This window comes from Ananas comosus, linkage group 4 (assembly GCF_001540865.1).
Source record: "Ananas comosus cultivar F153 linkage group 4, ASM154086v1, whole genome shotgun sequence".
Lineage (NCBI taxonomy): Eukaryota > Viridiplantae > Streptophyta > Magnoliopsida > Poales > Bromeliaceae > Ananas > Ananas comosus.
Window position 1 is genome coordinate 3,937,878 of NC_033624.1, and position 12,856 is coordinate 3,950,733.

At 35.3% G+C, this 12,856-nt stretch overlaps 1 protein-coding gene across 1 annotated transcript; it reads right to left on the reverse strand.

The window, feature by feature from the left end:
- LOC109708632 (translation initiation factor IF-2-like) lies at window positions 384–1,960 on the reverse strand. Its single transcript, XM_020230439.1, has 2 exons — window positions 1,273–1,960; window positions 384–1,010 (listed from the first exon to the last, which is right to left on the reverse strand). Exons 1-2 carry the CDS (start codon window positions 1,559–1,561, stop codon window positions 700–702), a joined length of 600 nt encoding a protein of 199 aa, XP_020086028.1. The 5' UTR covers window positions 1,562–1,960; the 3' UTR covers window positions 384–699.

Below are 12,856 nucleotides of genomic sequence, written 5' to 3' on the forward strand. Positions count from 1 at the left end.
TGGTTCAAAATCAAATTCATCCGAAATATAATTAAATATTGATTCGATTTAATTCGACCAAATCGAAAGGTTCGATTAAAGGGTTCGATTATTTTCGAACACTATTAAAAGAACAATCAAAAGAATATTAATCGGAAATCCGACTAAATTTCTTTCATTTCTTCATTGAAGGAGAATTAAGAGAATACATTTTTTTCTCTTTATCTCTTTTAAAAAATAAAATATAACAGAGATGAATAATTTCTTTTTTTATCTCTTTTACATTCGTGGGACAACTAAGGCGGAATAAAAATCCCTTCCTTGCCTCCCTAAGAGTAACAAAGCTCTCTCTCTTTTTTATCATTGGAGAAGTAACGTCTCTTTCTCTTTTTAGAGGAGAGCACAGCTCTCTCTCTCTCTCTCTCTCTCTCGAATTTGCCGTTGTTTGAGAGGAGAGCACCGCTCTCTCTCTCAGATTCGCCGTCGAGCGGTTGGTGGGCGGATTCCGGATACATCGAGCACTTGGCGGGCAGAACCCGTTTGAGAGGAGAGCACCGCTCTCTCTCTCAGGTTCGCCGTCGAGCGGTTGGTGGGCGGACTCTGTTGGCGGGCATTGTTGATGACGGAGCTCCGCTGGGGTTGTGACTTAACAATGGAGCCGCGGATCTGAGACCGCGACAGAGGAGGGCCGTGACGGCGACGCTCTGCAGCGGTGAAGAGTCACGACAGCGGCGCGGCATCGACGGGGCTGTGGCCTTCGAGGTGGAGTGACGCGGCATCAGAGGGAACTCCTCGGGTTCGAGCCATCAAAGTCGACGATGGCGCGCGGGCGTCGACGGATCGGCCGAGATCACGAGCGGAGTCATGGGCGGCGGCTCGGCATGGGCATCGACGAATTGGCCGCGGGTGGCGCGGCTTCGGGTGACGGCGACTTCGACGGAGCTTCTGCGTGGCTTCGGGCGGACCTGCCGCGGGTGGCGCGGCTTCAGGCAGATCGGCCGCGGGTGGCGCGGCTTCGAGTCGAGGACGGCAGCGGTGGCGGCTTCAGGCAGGTCGGCCGTAGCGGCTTCGAGCGACTGAGGGCGGCGAACTCGGTGGAGTGGCCGAGCGGAAGGATTTAGTGCGGCCGGCTCGACGGTGATGAGGGAGCTTTGAGCGACCTCGTGCGGCTTCGATCGGTGGGGGCCGCGCAAGAGGGGGTCTACACCGGCGACGGGGAACCGCAGTGGAGGAGGCGCGCGGTGGGGGAACGCGCCTACAAGCGCGATCGTCATGGGGCGGTTGACCACGGCGGAGGTCGGTGGAGTCCGCGGCCATGCGCGCAGAGAAGTCGAGGAGCGGCGGCGATGGCGGCTCGCGGTGATGTCGGAGTTGATGCTGTCGGGTTGGAGTCCGCGGCCATGCTTGCGGAATGGTCGAGGAGCGGCGGCGACGGCAATGCATCGTGCCTCAGGTTGACGGCGACAGCGCGGAAACGGCCATCAGCGGTTGGAGCATGTTCAAGCCGAGGGTCGACGGAGACGGCCATCATCAGCGCAAGCGGCCTCGACGTCGCGGAGTGGGCATCAACGACGCCGGCCATAGCAACGGAGCGCGCCTCGGAGCGCGCCTCGGATCGGTGAGGACGACTGCGACGGTAGCGGAGCGTACTTCGGAGCGCGCTTCGGGTCGAGTAGCCTCGGAGCGCCCCCGGAGCGATGGCGACGGCGACGGTGAGGAGCGACCGCCTTGAGGGAGGAGGAGAGAGAGAGAGAGAGACCTCTTTTCTCTCTTTTTTTTTTTTTTACCCAGAGAGAGAGAGCGAGCTTTGTTTATTTTCGACTCGGGAGAGGACATATATTTTTTTTACCTTTTCTTTCTTCTTTTCAACAGAATTGAGTAGATCTCTTTTTTTTTTTNTTTTTTTTTTTACCCAGAGAGAGAGAGCGAGCTTTGTTTATTTTCGACTCGGGAGAGGACATATATTTTTTTTACCTTTTCTTTCTTCTTTTCCCCTTTTTTTTTTTTTTGACTAGATTTTTTTTTTGAAATTTCCAAAGCTCTCTCCATTTTTTTTTTGATGGGTATTTATGAGGTCGTTTGTAACTATCCTGAGGGAGAGCGTGCGAGGGAATTGCGGGACGTGGGTAGTTGAGAGAAAAGTGGGATGAGGTGGTTGAGGAGAACGTGCATGGGTGATTAAGAGGAAATCGTGGGATCGCGCATGATGGGAATCCGGGATTGTGGGAGAGATTTTGGATGGTTATGATGAGATTGTGAGGTATTTTGGACGGTTAGGATGGGATTGCGGGAATATTGCGGATTAGTCCTTTCCCTTTGATCATATTACACCTTGATTAAGGTGGGGCATTTTGTAAATATATAAAAGGGAATAGACTAATATGCTATTTTATATACCCGTACGTATTATTTTTTCGCAATCCGGTGCATGAGATATTTTCAAAATTTAAATTTTATCCATGCACCTGGTGCATGGATGATCTCATAAACCATCTCTATTCTTTTTTTTTTTTTTTCTTTTCTTCTTCTTTTTTATTCCTCTCTCTTTTTTTTTTATGCTTCATCAGTTCACAAATTATTTTTGGTTTCATACTAATAGTTTTAAGTAGTAAAGTTAAACTTATATTTATTTTTTAAAAAAATTTAAATAGTTTATTTAAAAAGATATATGAAATATTTTAGTTTTTGTTTCAAATAATTTTCATAATTAATAATGCTATTAACATTAACGAAAACCACTATATATGTCATTATGAAACCTAGTTGCAATTAAAAAAGAAAAAAATTAACAACATTTTTAACAAAAACGATTTAATTGAAATAAAACCTAATGACTAGGAACCTAATTGCAAGAAAAAAAAATTAAAAACCAAAATTAAAAAAATCAGAATAAAGATGGGGAACAAATTAATGGTGCAATCTTTTTTATTTTTTTCATAAGTGTTGGCCATTTTAACATAATTTATATTTGGTTAAAATGTAAATACTTCAATTTTCACCTTTTTTGGATTTAACTATATATCTAATCTTTAAAAATTTCGATTTTACTATCTATATTTTTAATTTATTTGATTTGAAATAATTAACGACTCTTTAATTTCAAAATTTGAATGCCCCGTTTATCTTTACTAATTTAATTAATATATTTTAAGTCATTTTTTGTAACTATAAATTTATTAAAATAAGCTATTAATTAGCTTAAATTTTGTACATGAAGAATCATCATATTACTTTGATAAAATAAATTCAAAGATTGGGTATCAAAATTAAAATTTTGAAAGATTGTGTAGTCGAATCAAAATTGTCTATAGTTTAAATAAGTTTTTATACTTTTTAATCTTTATATTTTCACATGACACACGGGCTTTAATTAGCAAAATCGCGTTGTTAATACTTGAATATCATCTGGGTGTTCCATAAATATTTTATATGGCTAAAGCTAATTTTGTTATTTTATATAAGATTATGAATAATCTAATTAAGTGCAATATAATAATTTAGGGTTATTTGCATACACGTCCCTACGAACATAGTGAATTGCAGATATATCCCTGCAAAACGGAAACTCCATAAGTTGTCCCTACAAAAGTTACAAGTTATGCAGATAGGCTCCTACTGTTAGAGTCTGTTAGAAAATTTTCGTTAACCATTGTTAATTGTAATGTGAATTTATGGTTCTACCCGTCTTCCTCTTCCTCTTCCTCCTCTTCTCTTCCCTCTTTTTCGTCACCGGCGAGGGAGATGCAGCGGCGGTGGCGGCAGCGGCGGCGGACCCTCTCCTTCTTCCTCTCCCTCCTCCTCTCCCCCTACTTATTTCTCTCCCTCTTCCTCTTCCCTCTTCTTCGTCGCCGGCGAGGGAGAAGATGCGACGGCGGCGGCGAACCCTTTCCCTCCCCCTCTTCCTCTTATTCTTCATCTCTTTCTTTTTCTTCCCTCTTCTTCGTCGCCGGCGAGTCCCACCCGCGCCGTTGCCGCCGTCCGCTCCGGCGGCCCAAAGATGAAGAGAAAGAGAAAGGGGAAGAGGAATATTTTTGGAGGGACATATTTGTGAGGGTAAAAATGTTATTTTACAAATTCGCTGTTAAAAAGTTAACAGTTTACTAACGGATGTTAACCAGAGGGAAATATCTGCATAACTTAGGACTTTTGCAGGGACAACTTATGGAGTTTCCGTTTTGCAGGGATATATCTGCAATTCACTATGTTTGTAGGGACGTGTATGCAAATAACCCAATAATTTAATAATAAACTAAAAATTTTAAAAATTTTGGTTGGTTTACTTATGTGCAATGTGGATGTCTTTGATTATATATACTATTATTTTCATATGAAACAACTGCAATAAAAAAAAGGAAAAACTTCAAATATCTCCCCTGTTTTACACACTTTCTCACCTTAGTATCCTATAATTTAAAGTGTATCAATTTACTGTCATGTGGTTTCATTTTTATCATTTTATTATCGATTCTACTATTTTTTTGTTAAATCAGTAATAAAGTTAAAACTAAGGGGTACTAAAATCAATATTCGATAAATCTAGATGGGGTATCTGAAGTTTTTTTTTTTATATAATTTAACGAAAAAGCTGACGAAAAAAAAAAATGAAGCCACAGGACATTAATTTGATACACTTTAAACCACAGGGTACTAAAGTGGGAAAGTGCGAAACCACAGGGGTGGTATTTGAAGTTTACCCTAAAAAAAAAAATTCTACTCAAGTCATTTTTTGGGGTTATATACAGAGTTAACAATCACTTTGATTCTCAAATTTTTGCTTTTGACATTTTAGATACTGAACTTACAGTAAAGTTTCAAATAGTGTATCTAAACTTTTAAAAGTGTTTCATTTTATTGATAATATATCCATCCCATATTTTCAAATTAGAGATCTAACTTTTATATTAAAAAACTATTACTCAAAGGGCCCGTTTGGTTCGAGTTATGTAATATTACGAAGTATCTCGACATATCCAGATATCTTGGATTTCGGCGTGAGATTACTACTGATCCTACATTAGCGCGTTTGATTTAATGCAGTAATGTAATACTAGATTACAGTGTTTATAGCATTAATACGTTTGGTTCAGTTTATAAAATTTAGTAATCCTGACATAAAAGTATAGTTTTTTCCAAAATTATCCTTGTTGTGGTCATTTGAATATTATTTTTTGCGAAAATGACGAATGGAGGGAAGGAGATCGTGATGATTACCTGGGAGGACGACGCAATAGAAGATGATACGTGTTCGTGCGAGAGAGAGAGAGAGAGAGAGAGAGACGTCGAGAGAGAGAGAGAGAGAGCGAGAGAAAGCGGTGTGCGAGAGAGAGAGGGAAAGGCGAGAGAGAGATGAAAATAGTGCTGTTAATTAGATTAGGGTTGTTGGAGGGTAAAATTGTCATTTTACATAATATGTAGTATTAACGGGTTTCAGTAATGCAAGATACACGACCCCCTCCCATTAATATTTTCGATGTAATCCTGCTCGATTTGTAATGCTACATTAACGACTAGATTACATAGCGGATTAACCAAACACAATTATCCTGACAGGATTGCTTGTAATCCTGGCAGGATAACTCGAACCAAACGCACCCAAAAAGTAATATGGTTGAATTAGATATGCGATAAAAAAAATATAGTCGGTAAATATATAGTCCATAGATCTACAAATATTTGTGGTGTAGGTAATGATTTATTTTATAATAGTAAACTGGGACGAATGTTAAAATTAAAAATTCCAGGACGTTAACGCACAGTCCCGAATAAGACAACAGTACAGTGGATTTTGCCTTTACGACGAGCATTAAAAATACCCGCAAAAATCATAGAATGCTACGAATCTTTGATATTTTAGTATATCATTTAATTTAATCAAATAATTTTAACATATTTAATTTTTAGTTAAATAATAGTTGATTGCTACTAATTCCTCGCGTTATATTTAATAATTTGATAATAAATAAAAATAAATGAGATAATTGGATAAAATTTAAATTAAGAACAAGTAATTAATTTCCAAAACATAAATTTCAAAATAAATAGAAATTGTCCTTGTTAGGATAGGGATTGGAAGGATCTATTTCCATTTTTGACGACGGGGTAAGTAAGAAAAGCCTGCGAGGGACGGAGACGGAGTACCTGCCAGGTACGGAGACGGGGAAGGGCGAGGACGCGGCTTTCTTGCCAGTAAAACACAAAAAATGACGAAAAAAAAAAGAATTTATGCATTAATTTAAAAGGGTTAATTGGCTCGGAGCTATCTAAACTTTAATTTACTTGCAGACAGTCGTTGAAATATTGAAATTTTAATTTTACCATTCAAACTCATAGTATTTTATAATTAACCATCTAAATTTATATTTATCGACTTAGATTAACTAATATTAGCCAAATAATCAGATCCTGCGGTATACATTTTGTTTGAAAATTAATTGTTAAAAATTTATTTTTTTACTATAAAATTAACATTTTGATGTTAGAACAATCCTTTTATGTTGGTTGTATAAATTCGAGTTGAGGTAGAATACTATCGGTAGTAAACGAGCCGTTTTACTACCGATTTGTTTTCGATGATAGATTTCCAAATTGACGATCGGCTCCATTGAACATGATCTATACCACTTGAAGTGTTTAGAAATCAAATTTCAAATCTTTTTGACATCATTTGCCTAATGATCAAAGGGTTTCAAAATTTGTAATTTTAATGGTCGATAAGAAGTGTTTTCTCGTTTAACGGCGTAAAGATATCCAAATCAATTGAATTTTTGTTAGAAAATTCTTTAAACTATTTAAAACAAGATCTATACTCTTGATCTTGATTACAAGACTCCTATCATCATTTTTTAAAGAGTATTCATTTTCAGTCATTCATTTTTTTGTTCACTTGATGGATAAAAGAACAATATCGAAAGTGCGTGAAATTTGATTTCTAGATAGTTTAAATGGTTTAGATCATATTTAACGGAGCCGATCATCAATTTGGAAGCTCTATCATCGAAAACAAATCGGTAGTAAAACGGCCCGTTTACTACCGGTAGTATTCTAACTCAACTCGTATAAATTCTATATTATAATAATTCCAACATTTGGCATATGTTTCTTACATTATGTTGATGGGATATAAATTTAGATAATTTTAGAGTTTAGATAAAAAATACTAAAGCTTTTAAATCATGGGATTATTTGGAAATGGGCGAAAGTTGAAATATTACTGCTACATAATGTAAGAAACATAAGGAATAATTTCATAGATGCCCTCCTAGAAAATATTAATTTCACCAATACCCTTCTAAAATTGATAATATCACAAATACCCTCCGATAGGTTAAAAATTATCATAAATGCCCTCTATTAGTTTAGATCTGTTAGGTCCCATTTGAAACCGAGTTAAATTTTAAAAATACCATTTTTACCCTTTATCTCTTATTAATACTTAATAATAAAAATACTAATAGATATTTCAAGATAATTTTGTAAATCTAAATTTGAGTATTTAATATATACATATTAAATTAAATCATTAATATATATTAATTATTAAAAAATATATAAAAATTATATTTTATATATAGTATGTTTTTATCTAATTTTGGTTTTGTTTTTAGTTTCGGATTTCGGTTCAAGTTCAGTTTAAATATAGACCAAACGTATAACTGAATTTACATACGATGGAATTTTATTTTTTGATATCTATAATGAAACTATTCCTATTCAGCATTGATTAAGCTTACCTCATTTTAAATCAAGTTCAGATAAAATTGCGTATCTTTATCAATTTATATTCCTAATTAGTAATAGTAATTTTGAAATAAATTATAGATTTTATTTTTTTCCTATTTAAGCAAAAGTAAATCACATAACTATATGCATGAATTATTCTGTCGATTGAAACAAAAAGAGAGTTTTGTTCGAAAGCTAAAATATATTATGTTTCAGTTTTTTAATGCATTTAATGCAGATAAAATTATCGAGAATAATTTTGATTAAAAAAAATTTTAGCTTTCAAAATTAAAGAAAGATCAGATAATTTTTTAACATTATTTTCATTTAAATTTTTATATATAATTATTTATTCGATAAAATATAAATAGAGCGACTAGATTTGGTGAAATTATCAAAAAAACTAAAAAATTCTTATTTTTTTCATACACTAAAATGGATATCAACTAAAAAAATAAAGTTGAGGGAGGAGTTTCAAAATGGCATAAGTTGAGGGGATCTCCATACATTTTTACTTAAGAGAACCTTGAGGGTAAATAAGTCATTTTAAAAATTAATCCATCTTTAACCCTTTAATAATTATGGTAAAACTAACGTAACTAACAATAAGGGTATTAATGATAATTTTTTATATTTACAGGGGTATAGGTGATATTTTAAATTTTATAAGGGCATTTATGATATTTTAGACTTTGGGAGGGGTATCCATGAAATTGCCCCTAATTATAAAAATAGTTCGTCACGTTTGACTCATTTCTCTAGCCCTTTGACTCGAGAACCTACACTGGGGCTTCTATTTCCCTTTTCCCACGTGCAAATAGACCATGTAAACCACATGCATTTTTTATTTTTGGGCTTTTTTTGCATTTAGCCCCTTGACAAATTTTATTTGTAAAAATAGCCCCGTCCAAAAATTATTTGCAAAAATGGCCCTATCCCCGCCACGTCAGCGCCACGCGGGCAGGGCGGGCCCAGATGTTTAAGTTGAACACGGTGAATCATTCAGCGTGTTCAATACAAGATTTTTGTATTAGACACGGTGGTTCACCGTGTCCAATACAAATACTTCAACAATGACTAAGTTAGAGGTATTTGTATTAGACACGGTGAATCATTCACCGTGTCCAATTATTTGTATTGGACACGGTGACTGGTTCACCGTGTCCAATACAAATGTTTCGATCTTAGCTATTTTGTATTGGACACGGTGAATCATTCACCGTATCCAATACAAAACTTTGTATTGAACACGGTGAATGGTTCACCGTGTTCAACTTAACCATCTGTCCCAGCCCCGCCCGCGTGGCACTGACGTGGCGCTTGCGTGGCGAGACCAGGGCCATTTTTGCAAATAAATTTTTGACAGGGCCAATTTTTTTAAAAAAATTTGTAAGGGGGCTATTTGCAAAAAAAGCCCTTTATTTTTTTAAAGTTTAATTAATCGCACGTGCGCATCTGCACAAAATTTAAGTTATTAAAATATATTTTACCCAAAGTTATATAATTGCAAGTGTATTTTCTCCTGTTAGTCCACGGATTAAAATTATATTTTTTTCCTATAAATATTTTGAATATATTTAATATTACTTTTATTTTTAATACATTTGTTTCAATTTTTTTTGGTCAGAATTTTATATTATAAACTTGAAAATATATTTTATAAAATTATTTTTTATTAGGACAGGCATAGTACTTTTATTACTGGTAAAATTTGCGATCAATTAACAACAGTAAATCTGCAAATTTTAATTTATATACTATATAAATTTTTTGAAAAAATAATATCATATATATTATTCAAAACTTTCATAAAAATATCTAACATACTCCTGATTCATTAAAATGTCTTTATTTATTTTTAAAACTTCCTTCAAATATTTCAAAATCTTAAGATTTACTAATAAGATTTGGAGTTTAGAAAGATATTTTCGGAATATAAAAGGTAAATTTAAAAATTTTGAATAGTTAATTTTTTATTAATAATTAAAAATAGTTAATTGTATACAAGTTCCTGCAAATATAGTGAAGTACAAATATATCCCTACAAAATTTAGCTTTTATATGTTGTTTCTGTAAAAGTCATGATATTTTCAAATATGTCCCTACTGTTAGAATTCGTTATAAAATTTTAGTTAACTATAGGTTAAATACTTAATCCTGATTAGTTAATGAGATGAATTGGCATTTTTATTCCTCTTTAATTAAAACATATTTATGATGGCAAAAAGATTATTTCATTTATAAAATAGACCGTGCTTGAACGATTTCAGAGAAACATATTTGAAAACATTAAAACTTTTATAAGGACAACATATAAAATTGAACTTTGTAGGGATATATTTGCAATTTCACTAAATTTGTAACAACATGTATAAAATTAATCCTAATTTAATCCTAATTAAAAACATTAATAATTAAAAGAATAAGAGGAGAGATGTAAAACTAATTCTAATTTTTATATTATTCTTCTTATTCGTGTTGATTTTTCTTAGAAGGGACTTTCCTTAATTTGACTCCTTAGTTTGACCCCTTCTCCCCTGGTTTCGTGTTGTTGACCGGTCAACTACGAACCGTGGGACCCACTCCTCTCCCGACCGTTATAAAGTTTAAACTCCCCTACCTCTAACCTAAATTCAAATTTCGCGGCAAAAAAACACGAGAACACACATGAGTTAATGCAACAATTAACATGGACGACCCCTCCTGGGACCTCTTCTCCTTCCTCCAAGAAGTAGATGAACAAGAACACACCCTCCACTTCGCCCTCTCTCCCCCGCCCCCTCCCCCGCCGCCGCCGATGCTGCTGCATCCGCGGAGCGCGTTTTCGACGTACGCGAGAGTCGGATCTCACGATATTGGCAGTCTTGCGGCGGGGCGGCACGTCGGGTCGGCGGCGGCGGTTAACGTTCATCGGAGATTGTTTGGGTTTATTAGAAGGATTGGTGATGGGGGGGTGGCCGCAGCGGGGGTACGGGCGGCTGCGGAGGCAGAGGACGGGGTGGCGGGCGTGGGGCGGAGCCGGGGTTTCCAGCATATGATGAGGGAGAGGTGGCGGAGGGAGCGGATGAGCCAGGGCTACGCCGATCTCTACGCCATGTTGTCTTCTTCGTCCAAGGTGATTTTATATGCGTCACGGCAGTTGCGAATTTAGAAAATTTTATTAGAGAAATCAAATATGAAATGAAAAATAAATATGAAAGATGTAATAATAATTATTTTTGATGTACTTTTATATTTTGAAATTAATGCATAATGAAATTATTAGATTAGGATTTTTTTTTCACTAAAATCACTAATGTATTGAATGAAATTAATGTAAAATATTTTTTTATACTTTAATAAGTGCTTTTTTAAATTGGACTCCAAGTTTATAGCAAGACAGTTTTTACTTATTTATTCAAATATAATGGCTCAATGAGTCAATAAAATACGGTTACTTATAAAATGGACCCCACTGTTGAAAATTAAAATACGGTTACTTATAAAATGGACCCCACTTTTGAAAATGTGGGGACTTTTATTTCACTTTTGAAAATATGGGGAATTTTTCTTGGGAAATAAAGGTAATTTTTAAAAAGTTAGGATACGACCGTAGCAAAGATTATCGATAACTAGTGGAGTTCTCTTGTATACTCAATGACCCATCCGATGTGGCTCAGTTAAGATTCATTTCACACTTTCGACTGATAACCATTAACAATAATAACTAGTTAAGCCCAAATCACCAATACAAAATACATAAACCTAATTATTATTGTTAGTGTAGAATTCTCTAATATATTCAATGATAATTTTTTTCTCATCTGATGTAGCACTATTAAGGTGTCACAAATAATATATATTTATTTATATAAATATTAATTTTGCTTGAATATTATTGTATTTGTTATATTAATGAAACTCAATAAAATTCACGTTGTTAGTTTATATATATATATATATATATATATATANATATATATATATATTTGCACCGTACATGATTTATTTATACCTCTCAAAATTCCGAAAATATCTCATTTACCTTAATTTTTTTTTTCTTTCCAATATACCCCTCATACGTTTCTATGTTATTCCAAAATACCCCTACAGTTATTATCTGTTAAATTAATTTGGATTAATCGTGAGTTAAATATCTACCAGAGTTAAAAAAAAATCAAAATGCTTCTTTTCTTCTTAACTTAAGGACAAATAAGAAACGTGAGTTAAATATCTACCAGAGTTAAAAAAAAAAAATCAAAATGCTTCTTTTTTCCTTAACTTAAGGACAAATAAGAAATGTTGGTGATGGCAGAATGATATATTTGAAAAGACCAAACAGCAAAAGACTTTTGTGCCCTTGACTTAAGAGTAAATAAGAAAAGTTTGTGATAGTATAAGGGCATATTCGAAAGAATAAAATAGTAATTTTATAAAGATAATAGTTATTACTAACCGTTAACAGAATTTAACTCTAGAAATACATTTGAAATAGGTCAGAACGTCAAAAAGATAATTTCAATATTACCCTTCTAAAAGAGATAAATTAAAAAGTCGAAAACTTTTTAGAGGTATATAAATAATTATCCCTATATTTTTAATAGGACGCGTTATGAATCTGCATTCAAACGCATGTTCATATTATGTCCACGCTTATAGAAGTGTGTGCGATATATAATTTTTTTCTCTTTTAGCTATACAATAATTTTTAATAAAATACTTAATAAATAAAAGAATTATATACATGTACATGAGACAAATTCTAGTAAATCCTGCGTGAACTTCCATTTTTTTTTTTTTTAAGGGGTCAAATTTAGTGTTCTGAAAATGGTGCAAACAGGGGGATAAGATCTCGGTCGCGAAGGCGGCCGCTGCGCGGGTAAGAGAGCTCAAATACCAGAAAGAGCAGCTGCAGCGGCGAAACGCCGAGCTCGCGGTCGTGGTGGCGGCGCAGCGACCGGCGACAGCAGCAGTGGCGATCAACCTGACGATCGCGAATTGCTCGACGCCGATGGCAATGGATGCTTTGACCGCCGCGCTCCAGTGCTTGAAGCTCATGGAGTTGAAGATCACCGCCGTCCGATCGAGCTTCTCCGGCAAGAATCTGTCGGTGATTGTGGGTGCGGAGACGAAGGTACGCTCGCATGTAATTTTTGTGCATGTGAGATTGATTGGTTAC